Source organism: Vidua chalybeata, chromosome 1 (assembly GCF_026979565.1).
Source record: "Vidua chalybeata isolate OUT-0048 chromosome 1, bVidCha1 merged haplotype, whole genome shotgun sequence".
Taxonomy (NCBI): domain Eukaryota; kingdom Metazoa; phylum Chordata; class Aves; order Passeriformes; family Viduidae; genus Vidua; species Vidua chalybeata.
Genome location: NC_071530.1, coordinates 93,238,754 through 93,265,011, shown reverse-complemented (window position 1 = coordinate 93,265,011; position 26,258 = coordinate 93,238,754). Strand labels below are relative to the sequence as shown.

The following is a 26,258-nucleotide window of genomic DNA, read 5'->3' as shown; positions in this document are numbered from 1 at the left end:
TTCTGCCTCACAAATTAATACAACTTCTCTCAGCAACTCTATTTTTATAAGGTCCATTCTAGCTTATACTTTGAATTAGGCAGATGTTACAGCATGGCATTATATGGATGGGTCATCATAATTTCTTTCTTCTGTATTCCTTGTGAATGTGGTTCTCAACAGAATAACCTCATGGTTTATTAGTTCATCTTGGGGTTACAATTGAAAATTCCTTGAGGTCTGTCTGCAATCAAGAATACCTGGTGTGTGTCTTCAGCTCCTGATGGACAGAAGAGTCTGTCTTCATTGGATTATCTTGAGTTTCCAGATACAGTCCAAGATAGAGCTTTTGACCCAAACAGAATCTGATCTTTAGCTTCCTCTGAGCCTGAACTGTTGCATTTCCACACAGTGTGAGATATCTGTGCTGCCACATCCATTCAGGAGAGAGCAGAGAACGGCAGCTGTGTGCTGATGGCTGCATGTGTGTGTTCTGGCCATGCAGTATGCAGGGAAGGGTGTGGGGATGGGCAGGAGGCTGGATTTGTGCTGTGTTTGAGTGTGTGTAAAGGAGAAAAAGTTGTACTTTGCCTAAGGGCCTTCGTCAGCATTGCCCGTGGACACCACAAACTGTGCATGTGAATTTGATCCCCTCCTGAGAATGTGGGAAGCAGAGCAAGCAGTACAGCATTAGGAGCATGCAGAAACTGTGTAGCCTGTACAATGTGTCTTCAACATGAACTTGATCCACAAAAGGTATTTTTACATTGCTGACTAGCCTGTAAAATAGCACTATGCTGACAGAAATGTCACATTAGTCCTTGCACAGCAGGTTTGAGAGAGGAAACCAGGTGAAAGCACAGGTCTGGTAGAGCAGGGATCTGCATTGCACAACTTTCTGAAGTTTTCTTTTATATGGATCAGATACTGTTGTCCTTGACTGAGCACAAAAGTTATAGTGTATTAACATACAGTCACAGTTCCATGCACCTTCTGCTTTTTCAGGGCACCCTTTCCCCATCTTCTGTTTGCTTCCCCACAGCATATGAGATGATGTGAGGCCTTTCGGTAACTCTTTCTTGGTTGGGTTTCCCAGTTGCTACATGGTGGGCTGCTTTACAAGCTGGGGAAATCCAGAGCCATTTTCTCTCTCAGCATTCTTTTTCTCTTTGCCTACAGCCCAGCATTAGTGGGGTGGACCTGGACAAGTTCCGCCAGATCCTGCTCAACCACTGCGATGTGAACAAGGATGGGAAAATTCAGAAATCTGAACTAGCTTTGTGTCTCGGGCTGAAAATTAACCCATAGCTGGGAAAGTGCTTGTGGTTGTGGTTCCCTTGAAAGATTTGCCTGCTGCTCCTCATGGAAGTGTGTTCTGTGCTGCTGTGGGAGTGGTGGGGAGCTGAGGCATCATGCTGCCAGGCTGGAGAGTGGGATTTGCACAGTGGCCTCCTTGCTCCACCAACTCCTTTGTGATGTTCGCTTGCTGCTGCCTCTTGTGGGTCCCCTTAGCAATGTCTGCCCACCAGCAGATGAGCTGCTCAGAAGAGAGGTTGCTGTTATTCTGCCCTCATGAAATGCTGCCTTGCTCATTCTCCTAGGATAGGAACAAGCATCTCCTCAAAAAATATCCCCTCAGTGCTCTCAGAGTGCAGCTACTAGATGTTTCTGATGGTCATTTTATATGTGTGAAGTCATTACTTTGGTGAACATTGTGCCTTGTGCATTTAAAATACTGGATGGGTGACAGTGTATTTGTGCAGAAATAAAATGGCAATTACAGAAATTCAGTAACATCGAGTTTATGTTGTTATGTACAGAAAGCCATCTGCCACAGGCTGGCAGACTGTACATAGTAGCCTTTTATGTAACAGGCATCAAATGGCAAGAGGTTTTGTGATGCCTATCAGTTCAGGGGTTTCAATCTGCAATAAATCTGCGGTCTGAAATGTGGTAGATCCTTCCCATGGGGAAACCACACACACCAGGTGTGGTTTATGTGTCACCCTCACACATGTCACCTTCAGGATGAAGCCACAGAGTAACATCACTTCTGGAGGACATATCTCTTCTGACCCAAACTGAAATAACTTACAAGGGTTCAGTAAACAGGAAAACTGGAAGGACAGAAGCCTGATGAGAGTAAAGTTCCTACACATGCTTGGTTTTTTTTCAAATCTGTTAGAGTTGGTAGATACTTGTAACCCTTCTTGAACTTAAAGCTTCCTATCACTCCTGGACCATGAGTGTAGTCCCAGAGCCCAATGGCAACAGTATCATTTGTGCCATATATTTCCTTATTCCAAAGGCTTTGACTGAATATTCAGAAAGTGTCATGCCTACACTATCATGCCCAAATAATTCTTTCTTCATTTCCCAAGAGAAAATTGTGGAGGAGGGGTTGTTGGCAAAAATTCCTCACATTTCACAATTTCTGTCTCCTACATATGACAGACCCACACTTGACACTACTAGAGCCTTTCTGGTCATGTTTTCTGCACCAGGAGGCACAATGAAACATTCCTATTATATTCAGTTTTGTAAAAATTGATCAGAAATTGCCTTCAGTCAACATGAGTAGATGTGTAAACACAGATTACATAAAGCTCTTAAGAACATACTCAACTTATGTTCATTTTCTATTTTCATTGATGATAATCTCACAGACCAAACAAATGCTAAGTGCTTCTTTAACCCCTGCACAGAGCTACGACTTTAAGTTCTGAAACTGCTTTTTATCACCCTGGCAGCAACACAAATCACAGCCACAATAACAGAGCTTTACAATGGTTAAAAAAAAAAAAAAAACCAAAAACCAAAACATAAACAAAGAGTCAGGCCTTGGCATTAACTCCTCAAGCCAGCAGGGTTGCAGTTTTACTCATGGATGCTCACACCCCTCTAAGGGAAGAGCTGTGATCAGGAGTACAGGACCACCAGCAGAGAAATCCCCCACATTGCTGTTTATCAGACATGCTTTATCACTGTCTTTGAACAACTTGTAACAGATCTAGCAGAGTAAAACAACTATTGTTTTATTGTACCTCAAATAGGATGTAGGATGTGACTGATCAGTATAAAGAGTTATGTCTTTAAATATATTCTTCTGTTTCTCTCTCTTCCTTCAGTCTATATCATTCTAATTGTTATTCTTCTTTTCTTAAACTACAGTTTTTATTCCTTTGGACATGGGAGATATTTATGTACCATCCCCTTTGATATATTTCCACATATAGATGTAGGGTCTTTTTGCTCTTTGTATTTCCCAGTGATGGCAGATCTATTTTCTGTTTCCCCTCTGTTTAATCCTACTCATATCAGTAGAAGTGCTTCTTATTTATTGAAGTATAAATTGAAGCATATCCTGTCCTACCTCACCAAAACTACAGCAACTCTTAACCTAAAGGGAAAATTTATTTTTAAAGACTTGATACAACCACAGGTCTCATTTCAAGAATTATAAATCACTTCCTCTTTATTAAACCGCTACGCTTTTCACATCCTCTACAGCCAATAGTTTTTATTCAACAGACACTGACCAGTAATGAATTTGAGATGTCAGTGTCACAATGTATTTTGCTTCTTTTGTACAAGTCTGGGATTTTTTTTTTTTTAATAAAAAAGCCTCATTTTGACACCGGCTTCACACAACTTTAATAAGTGAGTGCGTAGGCTCCAGTAAGTAAGTTTAAAGCAGCATTTTACAAAACATTAGCAAGAAGTAATTTGTAATCATAGATTAAAGGGTTATATATAGAACTCAGGGAATAAGGATTTAGGATTTTTTTTTTAGTTAGTTAGTTTTCCATTCCCACAAGGGTTTGTTTTTTTATTTTGTCCTGGCCAGAAACCAGAGAGCAGGAAGACAGATACACATGCTGTCTTGTTTGCAAGGACCATAAGGGAGCGCCGTATCCCAGTGGGACTACAGCGTCGGTGAGCTGCAGATCCCCTCTAAGCAAAACAAAGTGTGAGGTGCAACGGGATTTGAGCCCACATTACAAAGGTCAGCGAGGCAATCACTAGTGAGACATTGTTTTATAAACCTGTAGCCTCTGAAAGTCAACATTAAGATGGGAAACAGGCATTTTGAGACTTGCGGAGAATACCTCTTCCTTGCAGAGCTTTTTTTGGTTTTGGGATTTTTTTAATTATTATTTTCACTTCAGTAATAAATTATCTGCAAGGTTCTTTGGTCTCAGGCTCTGGTAATATCAACCTTTTAGATTCTTGTAGATATAAAGCTGGGCAATGCATCTGACAGAGTATAGCTGTTTTCCATTTTGCAAATTTGAGGGGTACTTCTATGTACTCCTATGTATAAAACACAAGATAATATTTCACATTTAAAGGGTTACACAAAAAATACTTGCTTTGCATTAGATATATGAAAACAGCAACAATTTCTGTGGTTATCACTCACTTTTTAGGAGGCTACATCATGGTAACAGTATTTGAAAGCAGAAAGTGCATATGCAAATATAGTTTTCCCTTGGTATTTCCATGTTTTTCTTTAGAAAAGTGGGGCTAAGGGATTCACAGTTTTCTATCTCTTCATGGTATGCAAATCTACTAAAATAAACTTTTAACTGACCCATCATATTTCATAGATGTATTTCCAAAGCATTTTTAGCAGCCACATGTATAGTGGTCAATATGTACGGTTCTCCCAAATGTACATTTTTATAGTTTGTTTTCTTCCTTGTTTAACTGGCAAACTGCTGGATCTGGAAATCAATGTATGAATTTCCACAGAACAAAGCTTCCCTTTTCACTATGAGTTGTATGAGATCATGCCCTGCACTCCTGTCATGCTCCCTGCTTGTCTTGGCCCTTCTCATTTTTGGTACTTGACATAACTTTTATCCGGATGACTTGACGCGACACCTTTATTCAGGAGAAGCTGGCTCTGATGGCTTCCATTGTCTGTGTAGAACTGATACCCATGAAAAATTAACATTTATAGGGCTTTTAAAGTCAAATCCACTTCATTGGTTCTGTTGGAAATGAAGGTCTCTTTTCTTCCATTATTTTGAAACTCAACACACTCTTTGATTGTTCCAAACCATCATCACAGGGACTTGCCACTGGAAGCCCCCATTTTCCTGAGTCAGCCTCACAGCCCCAAATGGTTCATGTGCCAGTTGTGCCTTGGTCTGTGCAATTTTTCCCCAAGAAAATGAACCCACGTATACATGCTCACCTCATTCCCCAGTCTGAACACACTCCAGCAATCTCACAATACTGACACACAAATTGGAAACAAATGAGATGTTTAGGAATTGTACATTTAAATTTCATCAGTGCTTTATTTTCATATTTTCAAAAAATAATTATCTCTCTTTGTTCTCACAATTTTGCTTTAAATAACAGGTGTGAAGCTGCCTGCACATCTTACAAAAACTGTTCTTTATTCCAACTGAAAGCTTAGAACTGTGCATCAGTCCAAAAGAGGGGTTCAGAGCAAAGGAAACCAGCACAGTATTTTGATTAATCTCCTTTTCTGTTTGTCTGGTAAGAGAATAGTGTCAATATTAATGAAAACAATTGTGACTAATGCAGGCAGCAAGACTATCAGAGAATCTTCCGCCACGTTATAATAGGAGCCCATCACTAGAAACACCTTAATTACAGCTATTATCTCTTGAAATGTCTGAGTAAACTCTTAACATTAATCTGATTTGAAATAGAAAGTTTCCATTATGTAGTGAGATGTTAAACAGGGCTTTGCTGTGTTATTACATGGGGTAAAGTAACTATGAAAGTTGATTTTGCATGAAGGCTACACTGACAGCTAATGAAAAGATCTCATTTTCTGGCACCTGTATTTTCAGTATTTCCATGGAGAGTTGAGTCTCATTTTAAGTAACATTTTCACATGGGAAAAGGGGGAGTAAAGAATGCAGTTATGACCACTATGAGAGAAAATATGGGAACCATTTTTTAGTGCCAAGAGATATCTACAGGGAGCTCCAGCTAGGTCCCAGAGGTAAAAACATTTCCCTGCCCTCTCTTTCATAGCTTGAAATTACTGATTTTCACAAATTTGTTCCATGGTAAAGCATCCTGCTTGCTGCCTGCCGTATGCTTAGCCTTTACGCTGGCTTCAGGCACTTCAATTTATTCCTTCAAAGTTGTTCTAGTCCATAAAAATACACCCTGCAGGTGTGCTGCACACCTTGCATAGATGATGACAGATCCAGAGTGGATGTCTCTGGCCAGAAAAAATGTTGGGTGCAATAGTGCACACAGTGTGCACAAACATTCAGGCTGCATCTCTGACATCATCTGGTGTCTCTTTAGATGAGTTGTTTCAGGAAAAAAATTAATTTGAGTGGATTTTAGGGAGGCACCACAGCCCATAAGAGATAATATCATTATGCAACACGTCTGGAGAATGGGTGTCTGCTCCAGGCTCAGAGAGACCTGGTTTGGAGTTGCTGTTCTCCCCAACATTGTGGCTTTGAATCTGAAATGTTTTCAACCTGCTCAGTTTTACCAGGGAAGGGCTTCTGTTGTGGATGATGAGAGCACATAACCACATGTTTCAAAGGAGTCATTTTGGTTTGGAAGTGTACTTTCAAGGGATATATTCACGATAACAGCCATCATGTGCCAGCTAAAGGAGAGATGAAGGTTCCAGTGCCCACATGCAGTGTGAGGGACTGCATGGGCTGAGCTTTACTGTGAATCTGGTCACCTCTTTGAGGTCCTCCTGCACTGGACCCTGGATTCAAAACCCAGGGAAGGATCTCCAGAGGAGATACAGGGAATTTAGGCCCTTAATTAATTTTCAATCCAGCTGCGGCCTGCATCCCTGCACAGTAATATTTGTTCCAACTCTTCCATTGTTCTGTTTTGTATTCAACACTAGAGTGTAAAGAGAGAGAAAGGGTCACTGTTGACGTGAAGAAATCACCCTTCCTGCATCTCTTTGTGAGGTGGGAGATGGGCTTTAATGACAGAAGCTGCATGGGGCAGCCAAAAGCTGTCGTCTTCCCCGGCTGCTGCCGGCCTGCAGAGCTCCCTTAGCTCCAATGGAGTAAAACCAGCTCAGGATGGCAGGAGAAATGGCTGTGGCTCTGTTTCCAGACATAGCCTAAAGCTTTTAAAGATGAAGGCTTCTAACTTAAATAGTGACAGTGGTATGAAGTGGCAGCATGAAGGCTTGCTCAGGTTGACACCTTAGTGAAACACCTCTTGCTCTGAGAGAGGCTGTTGTCTGCTTTACACAGATAAAGGGCTGTTACAGAGTTGTCAAGGGGCTTCTAGCAGCTGTTAGAGCTAAGGAGAACACATTCTCAGTTTTTGATTCCCTGACAAGTCTCATGTAAGATATTACTCCCAATGCCTCATGGAGAGGAGGATAGAGATGTGCTCAGCAGTCTTGTTTAGGTGGCTGTTTGAATGGATTACTATCATCTGTCACTTTGGCCAATATGTCTCTTTATTTTGATGGTGAGACCAAGAAGTTTTCATTTATTATTGTTAATATTTAGGAAAGGGGTTCATTTGTCCAGCATATTAAAATTAGGAGCCAGGAGACGGCAGGGGTGTTCTGTGCCAGGGTCAAGGAAAAGCCTGGAAAAATTTTGGTTTTAGATGAGGATCCAGGTGGCAGCTGGGTGGCAGAACTTGGAGGAACATAGAATCTATGGTTTTCAGATGAGCCTCAATTTAGCTGAGAGACAGAACAAGGGCAGGCGGTTGCTGTGCATTAGGGGAAGATCAGTGCCTTTTCAGACACACTGACCAGATCATTGGGAAACCCACAAAGCACATTAAATTCAGGCCAACCCATTCATTTTTCAGTTCCTCCTGCAAGCAGAGAAAACACACGCAATGGCTCAGATGATGTGCAGAGCTTGCCAAGGTGCCACAATAACTTGATTTTTTGCCTAAGACCTAATTAATGAGTTCATCGATGGCAACTAGTTTTGTCTTCCTGATACGAAAATGTGCATAGGAGCATGGACATGAGTCTGGGACACTTTCTAGTCACTAAACTGAGAGTGATCTGCTTGCGTTTAGACTGTGTAGGAGACTCTAAACAAATCAAACTTCCTATCTATACATTTATCATAAGGCATGAAATGCTAATATAGGTGGCATATTACAAGGACCTTAAATGATTGATACAATGCCAAGGTGGCATTTAGAGACTTATTCTAGAATTTCTTTAACCCCCTCTGTCTAATACATCTCTATCTTTACAGTAAGCATTTCTTTTCATGTCTAAACAATAGAAAGTTCTATGGGCTTGCCATTAATGTTCAGAAAGCTGTGTTGTAGTTTTTAAGAACTAGAAATTGCCTGATGTTAAAAGGCTGTTGTTGGTGTTTTTTTAGGTTCCAATAAATTATCATGCATGTTCTGCCTTCTGACTTTCTGACTATGAAATTTAGCATATGTTTGCCCTGGCCACCACTTCCACTCTCTGGCTGACAGGATCCCGAAGTGCTACTGCCAACACCAGGCATGCAGTGCTTATGAGTCAGGCCACACCAGACTGAGCAGCTGGCTTTAAAACAGTAACATCTCTAGTTTTTCCTTCCCTCATTGCCCCCCTGCATCTTTGCCTTGTTTCTCCTTTTTAAAGGAACCCGTGGGACTCTTTCTATCCTGTCTTCTGTTTCTGAAACCTCTTGGTTGCCACATCCTTAAGCTTTGCTCTTCCTTGATTCACTGTTCTGGGAGATAGAGAAATCCAGTCAGGTAGGTGGAAAGGAGAAAAGAAAGGTGAGAGTATCAGGTAGGTGGAAAGAAGAAAAGAAAGGTGAGAGTATCAGGTAGGTGGAAAGAAGAAAAGAAAGGTGAGAGTATGCCAGTTCAAGGCAGAGGGATATGCTATGCCATCACCAAACATGCATCCTTGCCTGAATTCACACATTTAGGCACCTCTGTCAAGAAGTGCAGTTCTTGCCTGTACTGAGGTGAGGAGATGTCTCAGAGCTGCAGGGGTGTTGGTTAAAATCTTGCCAGGCTGCCATCAGAGCTTGAGCTCAATGGAGCAGGGAGTTGTATGGCTTTTCAGTCCAACAGAGAAGGGTGTGAGGGATGGCATCAAACACAGTCCCGACAGATGCCTGAGACTTTCCCCTCAATTTCTTTCCACTGCCTTTGAGGTTGCTGGTGCTGGGGGTGTCCTCTTTTGCAGCCTTAGATGAAAAAGAGTATTTTGTTGTTCCTATTTTTAAAAAGACTTCCTGATCCTGCTGGGCCTGTGGATGTTGCTTAGACTCAGTCATGGGGAACCACATTACTGAGGCTGCTCCTGACCACATGAGATCCCCAAAAGCTATGTGTGAGGAGCTGCAGCATACAAGCTGAGGAAATTCTGTGCACCTCTAGCATTTCAAAGCAATCCAGGAAAAATGCTCCAAGAGTGGGGAAGGCATTGCCTCTCAGCTGGAGGGTATTTGGAAAGGAAAATGCAAAATGCCTCATCCCAAAGTACAGAGTCCCAGGGGCTGCCTGGAAAGATGCTGTGGCCCCACCTGGAGCAGGTAGCTGAGGAAGCAAAAGTCCCTGGCACTGTCACACAGCTTTTCCCTAACACATTTCCTTACATCCAGTGCCTTACAGAGGAGCACCAGTAGTACACAAGTGATGGCCCAACACCAAAACCCTTCAAAAGGAGGAGACATCAATGGGATATTTGTCCTTTCTTGAACTTCAAGCTTTTCCCTGCAATTCATTTTTTTTTCAATAAAAAGGCAGCAAAAAAATTCATTCACAACAAATCTATTTGTTGATGCCAATTTTTGCCATTTCATCATAGTATAATCTAGGTTGGAAAAGACCTTTCAGATCAAGTCCAACTGCAGCTTTTAATCAAAAAACCCCATTACAATTCAGCTCTAATGCCATAGCAAACACACAGAAATGTGTATCACTTTGGCAGAGGACAATATCAGTAATTTCCCCAAAGTGATAAATTTGGGAAGGAAGCAAAAACTGAGACAAAACCTTTTTTGTGGAGAAGTTTTAGTGACAATAGGCAGCACTGAGGCAATGCTTTTGTATGTAGCCCCTCTCCCTGGATCTTACTGTGTTGGAAGGACATCCCTTGGTCAGGAGCACCTGGCAGGGCTGACAAGTGTTTGCAGAGGTTTAGAGCTCCTCTGCTCTTGGAACTTTTTATCACTTTACTTGTCCTGTGCCTGTGCCTGGCAGTACCTCCAGGTGCTGCTCAGCTGTCGCTTTTCCTGCCCCAGCTACACTATGTCTTTCTTTAGCTTTGCAAATAGGCTTTCCTTGTTTTTCTGATCTCTTCCTGCTCTGCTTAAGGAGTTTTAAATCACTGCGTGGCAACTGTGTCTTGATTTGGGGATTTGGGGTTCAGACATAGGTTACGTGTGATAATAGCTCTTCATGCCAGCCACAGCAGGCTGACAGCAGCATTGCAGGAAATACAGGTTATTTCAGGAAACAGCTTGGGAAAAGGATATCTTGCTTTTTCTGGAGATACTGGGCCTGTCCAGGCTGCTTCTCAGGGTAGGATGCGCTGTAGGAATCAGCTCCATAGGAAATTATGCCAGGCAAGCAGCCACCAAGCAGGGTGGCTGAGATATTTATGTGACATCTTCCAAGCTGGCTCATTGATCAAGACCAACATTCACCCTTTAGGTAGCATACTTGGACATTTCCCAGGTCAAATCCTGTCCTTATGTCAATGCGTCCAAGCCCATCAATGTTAACTAAGAAAAAATTCAGCCTCAAGTCAGTAAGGGACACCACATATGCAATAGCCTGGACTATGAACTCCCCTCCTGAGTCATTTAAAGCCACCCAGCAGCATGGGAGTTATACAGGGATCCCCACAGGGTGGAGAAGCACTGAGGAGAGATAAGCTCCCTTCGTATTAGTTTGGTGGGCACTGCTTTTCCTCAGCAGCAATGAATGGTTAAACAAAACACAGGTCCCCAAAACCATGTCATATGTGGGTGGAAATGAATCTCAAAAGGCTGATTGATTAGTCAGTGACAAAAATGTTTCTTACCTTAGTGGAAGAATAACAAAAAGCAGTGGCTTGTGTTAGCATCCTCTGTGTGTTATTTTCTGCTGCATAATAATGTATTAGTAAGTTAAAATAGAGTATATTGTCTGGACTTCCTTGTTTTAAAGACCATTTCAGTAAGGATCAATTTCCTACCACAATGTTAGTTTCTTTTGAGTTTCAGTAGGGAAGGAGTCACACAGTAGCTGCCAGCTTCAAATTTCGGCAGGCTCCTCCATCTCTGATTTGAATCATCAGCACAGCTAACTTGGTTTTCACAGAAAAATAATAGGAAACTCAGCTGATTTTAACATGCATAAATAGGCTCCTGAACCACCCAGACATAAAAGACTTCTCACAAATAATTGGTGCTGAATAATTGATGCAATTAAAACATCCACTTTTCCTATCCATGTGAGCAGATAGTTCATTTCTGATTGCTTCAGCACTTTCTGGGGGGATCTTTGATCAGCTCTATAAAGCACACTGTACATTTCCATTTTCTGCTTCAGATAAGTTTTATCACTGGGCCAAGGGCTTAAGGAATTAATTTAGCCCATGAGTCTGTCAGGCTTAGATTTCAGTGTAGGAAGACATGGAAATCTCTTAAATGTCAAAGCCTTCACTTTAACGGCCATGTAAGTCTGCCGTAGGTGCTCTGCTTTGAGAAATGAGTGCATACAAAATGCAGCTCTTGGGTGCAGAGATAACAAAGCCACTGGGACAAATGCATCAGATATTTGTTCTTGTTTATTTAACAGTCCTATTAGAGACTTGTAGTCCTCACCACTAAATAAGCAGGCATGTGTCCACTTATTTCTGTGAGTCTTATGGCAGTAAGAGAGTTCTTTGAAAGAGCAGGAAATTAGTGTTTCATTAATTTAAATTGCTGCGCATTCCACTTGAGAGTTTTGTTAATGGTACTCAGTGCATCCAGGTCTCAGTTCTTCTAATATTCCTGTAAATTACAATACTGGTTTCAAAAAATCATCTAGTCTCCTTTTTTTTTTTTTTTTTGTTTTTTGGTTTTTTTTTTTTTTTTTTGGTTTGTTTTTTTTGTTTTGTTTTGTTTTTTGGGGTTTTTTTTGTTTTTTTTTTTTTTTTCAGTGTAATTTTCCACTTAGGGCTATTTCACAGTCTTAAAATTCACTTACCACAAACCAATGTGAAAGGCAGACTTCAGTTAGTCTCAAGCGTACAAAGAAGGAAAGAACAGAGATCTGTGGTCCATGATCATTCAGCCAGTATATTTGGGTTTCACATCTCTACAGAAAGTTTTGCATGGGCTAATATTAAGACAAATTACAGCTTTGGGTAGGCTTTTTTTTTTATGTCAGACCTGTTTTCTTGTCAGCAAAGAATCTATAGGTATTTTTTGCTGTACATTAAGCAACATGACCGGTGTCCATTTTGCACAGTTCATCCTCTCCCTGCTCCTTTCTAAAGGAAACAAATATGTTTGTAGCATTACACTGTTGTAGGATTTTGTAATTGAAGTAAAGGACTGCAAGGAAAAGCAGCCCCAGTTCACAGGTTAAATCAGTACAGCGGATATCTGCAACAGATCTGAGCTACTTAAAATTAACATTAAATGAAATTAACTTTAAATGAACTGCATTATTTGAAAATCCACTTGAATTAAATTACTCTTCTTTCCTTCTCTTTATTTTTTCTATTACTAATATTTCCATTTAAAGGTCGTGCTATTTTCTGAAGCCTTTTCATGAGGTTTGTTGTTTTGCTGGTGCTTCTCAAATCCCACAGTTCAGATGTGCAGTGGTCTGTGTTTGTGTGGTTGAGCCCCCTTGCCCACAGACATGACTCCTCCTGCAAACAAGCATTTGAAACTACAAATTAGAACATTAGATTCAATTGCCTCATGGCATTTAAGGAAATGGCCATTTCATGCACAAATTAGAGGTTTTGCCAAAATGAACACACAGAGGAAGATGGGCTGAAAATGCCACTTGCAGAACCCATGCACACAGCACCCAGGCTGGCTTGTGCAAACTCTTGGACATTTTCTATTTATTGCTGTATCTGCAGTGGGCTGCACAGGCATCCCTTTATGATGTCCAATTAGGGTTAAATGCAGTATATTTAACTGCAGTCAGACTTCCAGCCTGTGGGGCTCATGGAACTTTCCATAACTTTCCAAGGATTTTTTTTTCTGGGTTTTTCTTTGAATAAAGAAAAGCAGAATTTTTGAGGTATCAGTCAGAGTGCAGCTCTTTCCAAGAAGGGTATGGCCCATAACATTTTCTAAGTATCAGCTTAAGCTTCTCTTAACCTTTATTTCACAGGCACTGTGCACTTTTTTGCTAATACCAACCCAGGAAGGTTTCTGTCCAGGGGTGATGTTTGTATGATTTTGATTACAGTATCAGTTGACACTTGTACCTCCAGCCCATGGCACTTGGCTGAATATCTCCCAGCCAGACCCAGAGTTAGCACAAAGCTGGAATCTCACAGGGCCCAGTCAGGCTCTTCTCTCATGTCAGTCTAATATGCCAGTCTCCCACCAGGGAGGGAATCTCTGTATTCCACCTTCAGCCTAATTTTTGAGGACACAGGGAGTCCCTTCTCATCCCCTCCTCTTTTTTTTTTTTTTTTTTTTTTTTTTTTTACTTCTCTCCTGTAAGAATAGGCACCTTGTTTCCTATTTGTAAATGATGCTGAAGAAAAACAAAACAGTGTTAATGTGTTAATGGCAGTTTTGCTTAGCAGCCATGACAAGGGTCTGTTTTATTCATGACCAGAGAAAAAGGAGCAGTGAAAGCCAGGAGATGAGTTTAGGTAATAACATTAGGTGAAGAACTGGGTCTTGATTAGGAGGCTTTCATTGCTCCTGTCCCACCTTGCATGAACACTGGGAGCCAGTGTTAAACCAACAGAGAGCCTGAGAAGAATTATCAAGGCTTACTGTTTTAACTGCTTACCCTGCTCCCCACAAACAAGCTCTTGCCCAGAGTGCTCCCAACCACCACTTGCCTGACAGGGAAGGGAGATGCATGAGCACTCAAAGGGGTTGTGAGTGATGGGGAGCACAGCAGCAGCCTTACTGCTGCATCCTCAGCTCAGAGGCTGCTCAGCAACTTTTTGGCACAACCCAACTTAAAAATCTTTTATCAGGCTGGCCAGAGATCACAGCTCAGTGGCACAAGCCTTAAGCTCTTTTCTGGTCTGGGGCTGGAATGTTCACTCAATGCTACAAATGCCAGATGAATACTTTCCAGCCACTCATAACTGATTGAACTCAGAGTAAATATTTTACAGAAGACACTCAAGCATCACTGTAGATAAATTTCTAATTTGTAGTCTAGGAGCAAATGTGGAAAAGTTGAGATGTGCTTTACTCCAATTGTGGTGTCAAAATCAATCATGAACTCCAGATTTTTTCATGGTTTCTTATCTCTCTTATTTAGCCTGTTTTGCTTAAACAAATTAATATTTCTGCTCACATTGGTATGAGGACAGAGCCACAACCTGGAGGTCTGCCAGCCTTGCCTGGCTCAGGAAGACTTTCCAGCAGGTACAGTTTGGGCTGAGAGCACCTTGCCTCTGACTTGAAGCTCTGTGTACCAAGGAGACATTAGTGCTGGTAACAGCTTTGGTGTGCAACAGGACTTCACAGACAGCAATCCAAAATGCAGTTGTAACTTGAATTAGACAATCCCAAATTTCAGAGGGCAACATGTATCAGCCACACATAGCTACACATAGTGGCCATATATGCAAACATATTAACAAATGCCAGATTAAATGCCAAAATTCCTATATAGGAACTAAACACATGCATATTTATTTTATTTGGAGGTTGCATTTACTTTTCAATCAAACAAAAAACAGCAGGGATGTCTTATTAGGAAAACCATGATGGAAGCATGCATGGGATGCCAGAGACAGTAAAATTACCCTCTAAGCAATTCAAGTCTTCTGGGGGTTTGCTTTACACTGTAATTTAACATTTCTGGTGTAAGCAACTCAGTCAGACTGACATTTAATTTCAATGGTTTGGAACTGTAGAGCCACTGCAAAACTGGGAATAGCTGGCTGCCACTGAGTCTGGTCCAGCCCGCTCCAGCAGCCAATTTCTGCTGTTGGCAGGGAAAGAAGGCTTTGACATAGCTTCTCCCCAGCTGCAGGGCTAGCCAGCATGCATCTGCCAGCCACGTGGCCAGGGAGCTCCACAGGGCTGCTAGGTAGAGCCCCTGAGTAAACAGAGTGCCTGGCATTAACAGCACCTTTTGGACTAACCAATTGTTAAATTGTTATCCTACATAATGATTAGTGCACAGGTGGTAATTATCAGTAACAAGCGATTATTAAATGACACTTGAAAACCTTGTTGTGCCAGCTTCTGAATAAATACATCTGAGGAAAAAAGTCCCTGCCCTGAGTTCTTAAAGCCTTGTTTGGTGACTGTTCCCAGGGTGTGGCCCAAAGAAAAAAACAAACCACAAAATATGTTTTGAGCTTTATGGTTATGGGGAAGTTCTGTACTAAGCACTTGCAAATACTATGTGCCACTCAGGCACTGGATATTGTGACTCATAAAGGTGAGCTGGTAGAGGAGAAATTTGCAAAAAGCCTTGCAAAAAATGTTGAGGCAGCATTCTGCATTATGACATAGAGTCATAGAATCTTTTAGGCTTGAAAAGACCTTTAAGATCGTTGAGTTCAACCATTAATCCAGCACTGCCAAATCCACCACTAAATCATGTCCTCAAGTGCCACACCTACACATTTTTTAAATACCTCCAGGGATGGTAACTCCACCACTTCCCTGGACAGCCTGTTCAAATGGCTGACCATCCTTCCAGTGAAGAAATTTTTCCTGATAGCTAATCTAAAGTTCCCCTGGTTCAACTTGAGGCCATTTCCTCTCATCCTGGCACTTGTTACCTGGAATAAAAGGTCAAGCCCCACCTTCTGCAACCTCACTTCAGGTAGTTGCAGAAAGCAAAATAGGACTGCTGCTGAGCTTCCTTTGCTACAGGATAAACACCCCCAGCTCCCTTAACTGTTCCTCAGAAGACTTGTGATCCAGACCCTTCAGCAGCTCTGTTGCAATTCTCTGAACACACTCCAGCACCTCAATGTCCTTTTTGTTGTTAGGAGCCAAAAACTCAACACCAGATTTGAGGGTGATCCCTCCTCTGGTCCTGCTGGCCTCACTCCTGCAGATATAGGCCAGGATGCCATTTGCCTTCTTGGCCACCTGGGCACATACTGGCTCATGTTCAGCTGCTGTGGACCAGCATCCCCAGATACTTTTCTTCCAGCAGCTTTCCAGCCACTCTGCCCTCAGCCTGTAGTGCTGCCTGGGGTTGTTTTGACCCAAGAGCAGGACCTGGCATGCAATGCCATACATTTGGCCTCAGCCAATTTATCCAGCCTGTCCAGATCCCTCTGCAGAGTTTTCCTGCCCTGCAGCAGATCAGCACTCCCATACAACTTGGTGTCATCTGCAAAATGACTGAGGGCGTGCTTGATCTCCTTGTCAAGTCATCAAAAAAGATATTATACAAAACTGGCCCCAATGCAGAGCCCTAGGGGACACCCCTTGTGACTGACCACAAACTGGATTTAACTCCAGAGATACTTATTTCTTCCTTTACCTCAGTGTTTAATAGTAAGACAAGTTTTCCTAGGGGTACACAGCCCCCTGAGCTGGAAGACAAAGGTGAGGAGCAGAATGAAGGATCTACAGTCCAAACAGAGATACACACAAGTCCTGCACTAGTGTTACAACAACCCCATGCAGTGCTACAGACTTGGGAAAGAGTGGCTGGAAAGCTGCCTGGAGAGGGATAAGCACATTCAACATTTTGGAAGAAAGTGTGCAAAGCATTAAATAGCTGCAAAATATAGCAAGACTTAAGTGATGACATATAGATGAAAAGCATCCTTTCACTGCCTTTAGCCTGATTGGAATTGTTTCTGTGCAGTTGCAGGGTGCATTAAAGACAGGATTTGGATAACACAGTATCATGGTCCCAGGGGACTAGTTATTCAAATTTATCTTCATATAATCATTGCAGTGTACAGTGTAAAATAGGAAATGGATCTTAATCTGTTTCTGTCTAGATATGTTTTCTCATCACAGAAAGCACCACTAAAATTTTTAAATAAAGAATGTATCCTACCACCACTGGGATAGACAGCAGCTCATTTTGGGGCTGGAGTGGTCCTCACTCAGGTTGCTGTACTGCTAGCCATTTGCAGAGTGGGTAACCCTTTCCTTTTAGCATCAAGATCTCTTTCTCTTCTGAGTCCTTCATTTCAAGTAAAGATCATAAAAAGGCAAATCCTCCCGAGATGTGTGTTTGTTGGGTAGTTGTGAAAACCCACCTGAGCAGAAGTAAACGGGACAAGTAAACAGCACGTCCCAGTACCCTCTGCCCTGAAGAAACACTCATGTCAGGCTTGTTCCCTTAAGCTTTCCATTACTTTATGAAATCTACTATCCTATTTTGCCTGGGATAATTTTTTCATTAAACATCAACATCCTTATTTTCATAGTAATGACATTTAAAAGGTATTGTGACAGGGAGGCCAAATTAGATCAGGGTCGCTGCCGTGCCAGGCACTATGCACAGAAATAGCTGTGTGGCTGGGAGGACCCTTTTTCTCTTAACCTCTTCATAGCAGACACTTTGTTGAAGCCTGATGATGACTGTGGTAGGTACTGTCAGCATCTGGCTGACCACAGGGTGGGGAAAATTGCATGCTGCTGCAAGGAGGTAGAAACTCCCTTCAGCCACGTATGGTTCCTCACTTTAAAAATTCAACCTTTGCCTGACCAGAGCTACTACCAGGAAGGTCAAGTAAACCTGTTTTAAGGGCACAACTAAAGCAGTGCAGACAGCCCTGTCTGCTGGGGAGAGAAGATGGACCCAGAGTGATGTGTTTAAGCTGTGTAAGCTCCGTGCAACAGCATCAGCCACAGCACCAGAAGTTCCAGCTGTTATGATGCAACCATTCTTCATAAAATATCAAGCGGAAATTCATTAGGGCAGAGGAAGTGTCCTCTGTCCTTCTATGCAGAGAGCATTCTTGTCCTCTGAGCAAATGCCTTTTTATCCTGATCTTCTTCATGCTACCAAACATGTTAATGCACTGAGGTCCTGTTCCCACAGTATTATGGAAGACTTATTCCTGAGTTGGTAAGAGAAATTCTCAAGGACATAGGTAGGCCTAATTTCTACATCATCCATGGACTAGTCTATTGTCTATGGTGAGATAGGGAGGCAAGTTGACCTGCTTCCTTCATTTTGCACTGTGAAGATCTTCCTCTAATATAAAGACATACCCAATGCAGAATACAAAAATCAAAATATTAAATCTCTTCCACTTTCGCTGGGCTCTCTCTGTGATAAGAGGTTTCCAAAGGCCAGGTATTCACCATGGAGTTTTAATACCTACCCTTTGACTGCTGTTAATCCTTATGGGATAATAGTGGGGGGGAACTCCTCACCAACCATAGAGCTTTGAAGTTAATTTCCTGTAGAAGGATGCCTGGAAAACAGCCATGACACCCCACTTTCTGCAGAGACTATACAGGGGAAGGAGAGAGCTGGGTAGACAAATTTGTTCTACTTGAAAATGGCCCCCAAAGGGTGCCCTGGGTCAAGGTACCCCATGGCAGGTGAGTGGCTCTATGGCACCAAAGTTTAGTTGACAAAACTTGTCTCATCTCTGAATAAAACTGCACTGAGCAGAAAGCTCAGAGGAGGAAAAAGTGACATATGTTAACAGCAATTACTGTTTTTACAGATAACTGCAGTCACTGGACCTAAACTAGATTTTAAGATGGTGTGAGCTTGTCTTCCTTGATAATATTTGCACTTCATTCTAAATTCCAGGTCGTGGTAATGCTCTAAAGTAATTTATTGTTCATTTCAATTCTGTTATTTTTAATTAACTTGGGGATTCATGAATGTACATTTTCTATGTTCTTAGAGGAGCTGAGGTATGTTTCCTGCTGCATGGTGTCAGCTGAGAAGACAGGATTGTATCAGGTTTCAGTTACTCACATTTCTCAGTTAAGCTACACTCTAAAACTGCCCTGCCATCAGGAACATATTTAGATGTACAAAGGAAGGGGTGAAAGCATATGGAAAAATTCAAGTTCTGTCCGAGTCCCTGGCCCCTGCCTTTCATGGGAAGAGCTGTATCCAGGCCTCCTGCAAGAAGTCCCTCACCCTGACATCCCAGTTCTGGCAACTAAAGTCAATGCCATGATAAGCTATCCAGGCTACATATGGTGCTCATAGCAAAAAGATGGTATCCCTGTAAGAAGAAAACCTGTAAGAGAAGGTTTCTATACTTGGCCATAGCTTTGCTCCTAGAATACATGGACTTCTGTAGGGCAGGGCTGTTCCCTGGGCTCTGTTCTAAGCTGTTCACCTAGCTATGAATTCACAGAGAAAGTTAATGAGGCCAGCATTGCTTTCCTAACTTCAGCTATTCAGGGCAGTATCATGGACTTAACTTAAGTGCTGCCTCAGCTATTGGAAGTCCTCTGAAGGAAGGACATCAAGAGTGGTATTTAAAGGAGATCATTTGCATTCAGAACTATTTAGGTTCCTCGCAGCCAGGTAGCCTTCAAGAGCAGAATACACGTCAAAACTTGCCAAGCAACCTCACTGAGGCAGATGCCTGCGAGGCCTTTGCCAGGCTGTTTATCCCAGCACCTGAGCAGAAGCAAATGCACCCTTGCTGATAAGCGCAGGTTTGCTGTGTAACCTGGTTACTCTGCTCAAGCTCATTGTGGCTTCCAGACAGCTCCTTTTCCTGCTCCATATGAGCTCTCTCTCTCTGGTGTCATTTACACACTTTGTATGTAGATGACTGCAATACACCCTTGGAAAGAATTATTTGCTTATTTTTAATGAGGTGTACTGATAAATAAGCAGATTATAATGTTGTTGTTGCCTTAATGCCAATGTGAATGTTTGACTCACTTAAGTGTGAGTAACTGATGCCAGCTGGGTCAAGAAGCTTCCAGTATCCCTTTTCAAGACAAATATTTCAAACCAGACACAGGCAGAAAAAGCAGTAGCAGTTTAGGCTTGCTTGACTGACTGCTCACAGTCATGGCCAGGATAGCTGCTGGGAAAGCCTGCCTGGTCTTGAGACACTCCTGGGAAGGAGGGCAGGCTGGAGTATGCCACTTCCCAAGGAGCCCCTTGGTGAGGCTGCAAATGCCACATGGGGTTGTCAGTTGAATATTGCTGGTCTAGAAGTCACTATACCTCTTAATTTTATTTCTTGGCTGTAACCTAGAGATAAGGTTCTTGCTGTGATAAATGTGTAGGAGATGCATAATTAGGCTTCCAGTAGCACACAGATGATGCCGTTTTCCTTAGTATTTAAGGCTGAGGCTGACAACTCAGCCTTTGCCAACCAATATTCTAGCCTAGGGGTATCCTTTAATCATGCCTTGGATACCACAGTCTAACTGCTGACAACATTGTATTTATTCTATTGTTTCTCATGTTGTGTACACTGAAAACAAGGCATTTCAAACTGCAAAACACAGCTGATGTAAATAAAAAATTACAGTTGTTAGCAGGAAACAGCTGATCAATATGCAGTGCCACAGGAGCATATGGAGAGTAGAGTAAACCTAGACTAGAATAAAGGATTGGCAGGAACCATGCCCAGGATATTCTGCACCTGGGATACAGGAAAAATATCCATGAAAGGAAGGAGCTGTTATAGATAAGAGCTTTTTCTACAAAAGCAAGGCTTCAACTCACCTGCAAGAGATGAAGTTCAAAACAGATTAACTGGATAGCATGGACCTCTCAAGGAGTTTGGAGATTAATCATCAGAAGAGATCCAGATGCAGCTGCTGGTGATTTAAAGGCTGTTGACTTCAAAGTAGCAGGAGGTCTTCAGGTGTCTTCAGCTATATCACATGAGAAATTTGGACAGTGATAGCAAACAGCAAAGCTTTCAGGAGTGACCAGTCTAATTATTCCTTTCTGCTCTTCATTTAGTGTCATCAGGAGATCAGCAATTCTCGTAGGTTAAAGCAAAGTGACCTTGTTCTGCTGTCTTGTGAAAAGGCTTTTCTGTCTTTACAACTGTCTCAAAGATTGGTGAAGGCACTGAACAGCTGGAAGTCATGCTATTTGTCTCCCTGAGGTCTTTTTTGGTTGTTTTGTTTTGTTTTGGTTTTTTTTTTGTTTTTTTTTTTTTTTTTTTTGGTTGGTTTTTTTGTGGGTTTTTTTGTGTGTTTTTTGGTTTTATTTTTTTCAGAGTTACCCTTTACAGTCTTTAGGAGTAAAGCAATCTCCTTTCCTTGGGGGATTTTCTCAGTGTTACATGTGTTCATTGCAGGAATGAGAAACATAATTTTCTGGCAGACCTTTCCCCTTTCCTTGGTTACATACCTTCTTCTCTTGCTTGTCTCTTCTAGATAACTAACTGGGGCCATCTACATGAGTAAATAGTAGTTATTTGAAAGAATGGAGGTTTATATAATATATTTTATGTTTCTATCATATTTTATACTTTCTCCACACTGTGTAATAAGGTATTTTATGGAAACATTAGGCCACAGTTCTAGAACAGGAAAGTTCCTTGAAAAATTCAGTTTGCATGTGGTTGTGGCACCTAAGTCTGTGCTAATCTTTAAACAGTGGAAGTACTAAAGGAGTACTATAAAAAGTAAATCTAAGTGAGGTTTGGGGGTTTGTTTTATTTTTTTTTCATGTATGTTTCCCTGTGATCCTTCTTTTACACTGTTTATGGTGAAAAAGCATTTTGATCAACCAGGAGGTTGGTGGAAATTCTTTCTGCTCTTATACACTGTAACCCTTGAAGAGAGTAGAAGAGAAGAATCTGGAGAGCAAAATAAATATAATATTACAACTAACAGACTAATGCACAGGGAGCTCTGCATCTGAGAGGCAGAGAAATAATTCTAAGGAGAAAGCATGTATTTCACTTCTTGTATGGGGTAAGTCTTCATTTTATCAATATTCTCTGGTTTGTGCAGACATCTTCACACTAATCTGTCAAAAGAGTTGTTGTGCAGGATTCACAGAAATTTAGTCAGTCCTGAGTCTAGAAAAATCACTGTGATCTTTATCATTTTTCCAGTTAATTCTGTGCTGATAATGGCTTGTATCTCACTGCACAAAACCTTTATCTCGTATTGCTCAATTCTGCCTGCCATCCCTGAAAGACTAACACAAATAATTCCTTCTAGGTGGAAAAACCATCACTTGCTTAAGGTCTGAATCCTGCAAACACGTAAGATTGTGTTTAACTGTACTCTAGATTCATTCCAATTGACATCAGGAGAGCTGTTCAGACAGGGAAAATTAAGTGTTTATGTGCTTTGTAGCAATATTAAGCTTTGCCCTTCCTCGTGCTATCAGTCCTGGCTCTCCCAAGTGCCTTTGAAAGCATGAGACTGTCCAAGCATAGATGAGCCATGAAATAAGCTCTGAACAATTAAAGGAGAAGTCCAGCTGTGCATCCATGGCCTCTGCTTTCAAATGTTGCCTTTAACAGTGTAAAAAGAGCTGTTTAAAACAGCAAAATTTTCTTTGAGAGAGAGAGAATTTGTATCACAAAGATTGAATAACTCATAAAAGAGGCAGGAGCAAGGCCAGTTACAGGGTGTTTTCTGTCCTCCTTTCCTCTGTTACACAACTGCTGCAGACCCACATTCACTTTAATGCCAGCTGCTGATGGGAGAAGGTCAAAGCCTTTGGCTCCGGGTGGAAGGATCCCAGGCACTTTGCCTGCAGCATAACAGGGAGGCAAAGGCCAATGAAGTGGTTGCTTCTGGCATGATTTATTTGATATAACAGAAAACTAGTTGGAAAACACATGACAGTCACAGGCTATGTTAATACAAGTGGGAGAAAATAAAGAACTGCAGAGGCTATTGACCATTGGGGTGTCCCTGAGTATGTCTGAAAGCAGAACATGATGGAGCTGATTTTGCTGTGGTTAGTCTCAGGAGTATTGACAAGATTGCCAGAGGGTGAGGTATAGGGAAAAACATAGAATCAACTTTAATTCCACTAGAGAGGATGGTGTCTGTTAAATTTTGGGGTTCTTTTGTTTTTGTCTTATGTCAGCTATTCTGCGAAATCAGACAACACACTGGGCTTCTCTCACTTGGAAATTTTATTTATCCACTCAGCATGAGCCTCCCTGAAGCAGAAGTCTTCCTCCCTGGGACAAAGGGGCCAAGTCACTGCCCTTCTCTCCACCACAAGTGACCACAAATGCCCAGGCCAAGCAAGTGCATTCAGTGCTTTGTGATGGGATGGGAAGCTGGGCTAAAGGACTGAGTGAGGAGCTGAGAGCCAGAGACAACCTGGGGGCTGTGAGCCTGAAACCTGTCTCCTTCTGGTCAGGGAAAAGCATACAGAGAGGAACCTGGTGAGAGGAAGACATGAAACTTTAAAGATGAGGAGGGAAATCTCATGGCTGATTTTGCACCCCTTGCTTAGTAGGGGATGTAATCATGTAAATATATTAGATGTAAATCTAATCTATTTACTGCCAAAAACAAGAGGCTGGGTAGCTCTCTAGGTGACAATCTGGCTAGGGCTGCCCAAAACCAAAGTACCTTATCCTCAGCATGAGCACACAGTGCCACAGACCAAGCTACTCCCAGGCTACATCTTTTTCCGTTATGGAAAAACCATCTTCTAGGAATCAGTCTCTTACCCTGGAGGATTTGGCTTTTGTAGAGCACCAGAAGCATCATCAGCCAACCATGGGGGCAACTTCTGTGGTATTTGGTCACCTTTCAATCTCGTCAGGAAGCACCATACTCACAACTGGACAGATACCTACAGTGTAGCTGTGAATTTAGTGTGATGGACATGAGCCGGAGGCACCTTGACATGTCAGATGTAAGGATCCTTTACAAAGTGATACAGATGATGTCAACAAATTTAGATTCATTATCTTAATTAATTCATAGCCATGAAAAGAGAAGCTGGGCCATGATATTTTCTTAAAAATAAATTGTAATAGCTTTGTCATAAGGACATTTAAAAAAAATTCCTTTTGCTTAAGATATTCTATAGAAATGTAAATTACTTAAAGGTAAGTTCTTTTTCCCCACTCATAGCGAAGGCTGAATTGGCAGGTGGAGGAACAAGTAATTTTCTGAGCTTTTGGAATTAAACTGGCTGGCACGACCAGGCTCTATGTTTTAACTTCTTCATTTGCAGTAGTCATTTACATTGTTATAAGAGAAGCAACATACTAAAAAAACAGACCTAGAATATCATGTATATGACCTGTATCAGAAGTAATGACCTTTGGGGTAATGACCCCAAAGTGGACAGACACCTGGATCTGTGAGTGCAGTAAAGGAGTTCTTGGCACAGCCCCTCCACTCTGTTCTGCTTTCTGCACATCTGCTGTGCTGCACCTCCCAGAGGTGTAGCTGCACCATGCCAATATGCAAGTGCAGTACCAGGAAACAGCCTCACACCAACTTTGGGGTGATGATAAAGTTCAGTGCAGACACAGACAGAGATGTTGAGTGTCCACACCCCCTTTCCCCTCACTGCTGCAGGGGGATCCCTGTGTGCCCAGGGCTTCCCCACTGTGCAGAGGAACCTGCTGCTGAGCTCCAGGATGGGCAAGTGCAGGGTCCAACCTCAGAAACAGTTGAGCTTGGTTTAATCTCTTTAATCCTTTCTTCAGCTGCCTATTGGAACCACAGAGAACAAAGCACCTTTTCTTTTTGCTGCCTGCTGATGAGGCATGGTGTCTTAATTACAAACATCTACCCCAGAGGGAGAGAGATTACCTCTCCAACCCCATTTTAGAGTGGAAGAGCTAGCTGTGCTCAATCACAATGATCCCTGTACAGAAACCACATTCACCTATGCTGCCTTCTGGTTTCTGTTTGTCTTTTAAGCTGAAGAATACTTAGATACAGTGCCTCATTTAAAAAAAAAAACAAAAAAAAAAAAAACTCAAACCAAACAATTACAACACAAAAAAGCTGATTGTGTAAATGTTATTTTTAAAAATCTGTGCTTGATATTTTTCCTGCAGCCATATCTTTTCGATTTCCTTCAATGCTCCATTCATTTATTTACATACTACATGCGAGTCAGTACGGTACCTGCTGGTACAGATATGGATTAATGTTTTAAACTGTTCATTTGTAGTGAGTGCAGCTTTCTTGAAAAACAGCTCTGTTTAATTGCATTTGGGCAGTGGATGTAAAGACAGTACTCTCTGGTACTCAGTTCAGGCTCAAGTATGCTTAGTGGGGGCACTGTCCCTCAAATATCCAATTTAGTAAATTGAACTGCTTCTAGGGGTTTTTTTGTACATACTGTTGGGAAATTCAGTTCTTTACACACTGAGTATGTGACTAAAGGCACAGTGGAGAGCTCTGGTACCTGAGCCTGGGATCTGTTCCAGGGTGGCCAGGGATCTGTGGAGGGTGGCTTGCAGGCATCAGACCAAGGTCTCTGCCATGACCTGTAAGAGTTTAAAGTACAATGCAGATGTGGGAGGTTTAGCATTTTAAAAAATGTGTATGTGGATGGGCTTCATAAAAAAATCTTAATTTTGAATTAAAGTGAGAGGAGATCTGAGAGTTCATGTACTGAACCAAACAAAAGAGAAATAAGGCTCTAAGTTCACCTTCCCATTTGTCAAAAGACCACATACAAAGATGAATGACAGGCGACAGCCTCATGCTGACAGTTTGATAAACCAAGGCTTTGTGTGTCTTATCACGTTTAATTAAGGCCTGAAAAACTTGTGGCTAGCAACACTTGTCATGGCTGTGTTCATTTGTAATTAGCATGTCAATCCCTTCCACTTAACTGGCTGCCAGTCTAAAAGTCCATAGCAGGCCACCATCCAAATCACGGACTTTTGGACGGTGTTGGCTGCTAAATCTTTTATGTCCCTGCTGAAAGAAGAGATGCCCTCTATGGTGTTCTTCATAAATATTCTTGACTCTCTCTGCCTCTGTTAGTGTGTCTTGCTCATGTAGGATTTGATTGTTCATTTCTGAAGGCAATTTTAAAACATCTGGAAGCAATTACTTTGCTTTCAGGGGTTTTTTGATACTCACCTGTTTTTTTGCACTTCAATCAATTTCATTCAGCCACTGGGGACTCCAAAGAGCCCCTTTCTGTGCATACCCCAGCACGTGTGAAATAAAACATACTCTGCATACTTTGGTGCCATAGGGCAGGTTTTATTTCGGCTTAATCCTTAACTGATGTTCTCAGGCCTAATCCTGCTTCCCCCCCTG

General features: G+C 41.9%; 1 protein-coding gene across 4 annotated transcripts in view; it reads left to right on the top strand.

Annotated features, from left to right (window-relative positions):
* The window catches only part of SCGN (secretagogin, EF-hand calcium binding protein), a 75,852-nt gene that overhangs the window by 25,398 nt on the left and 24,196 nt on the right, over positions 1-26,258 (top strand). The window contains exon 12 of one of the 4 annotated variants that reach the window (XM_053965918.1): positions 1,159-1,785. The exons of 2 other annotated variants lie outside the window; for them this stretch is intronic. In XM_053965918.1, the coding sequence (XP_053821893.1) occupies positions 1,159-1,287 (129 nt within the window). In that variant the 3' untranslated portion in view covers positions 1,288-1,785. Of the gene's footprint in view, positions 1-1,158; positions 1,786-26,258 lie in introns of those variants that run through there. One more of the 4 variants, XM_053965927.1, reaches the window with a different exon arrangement.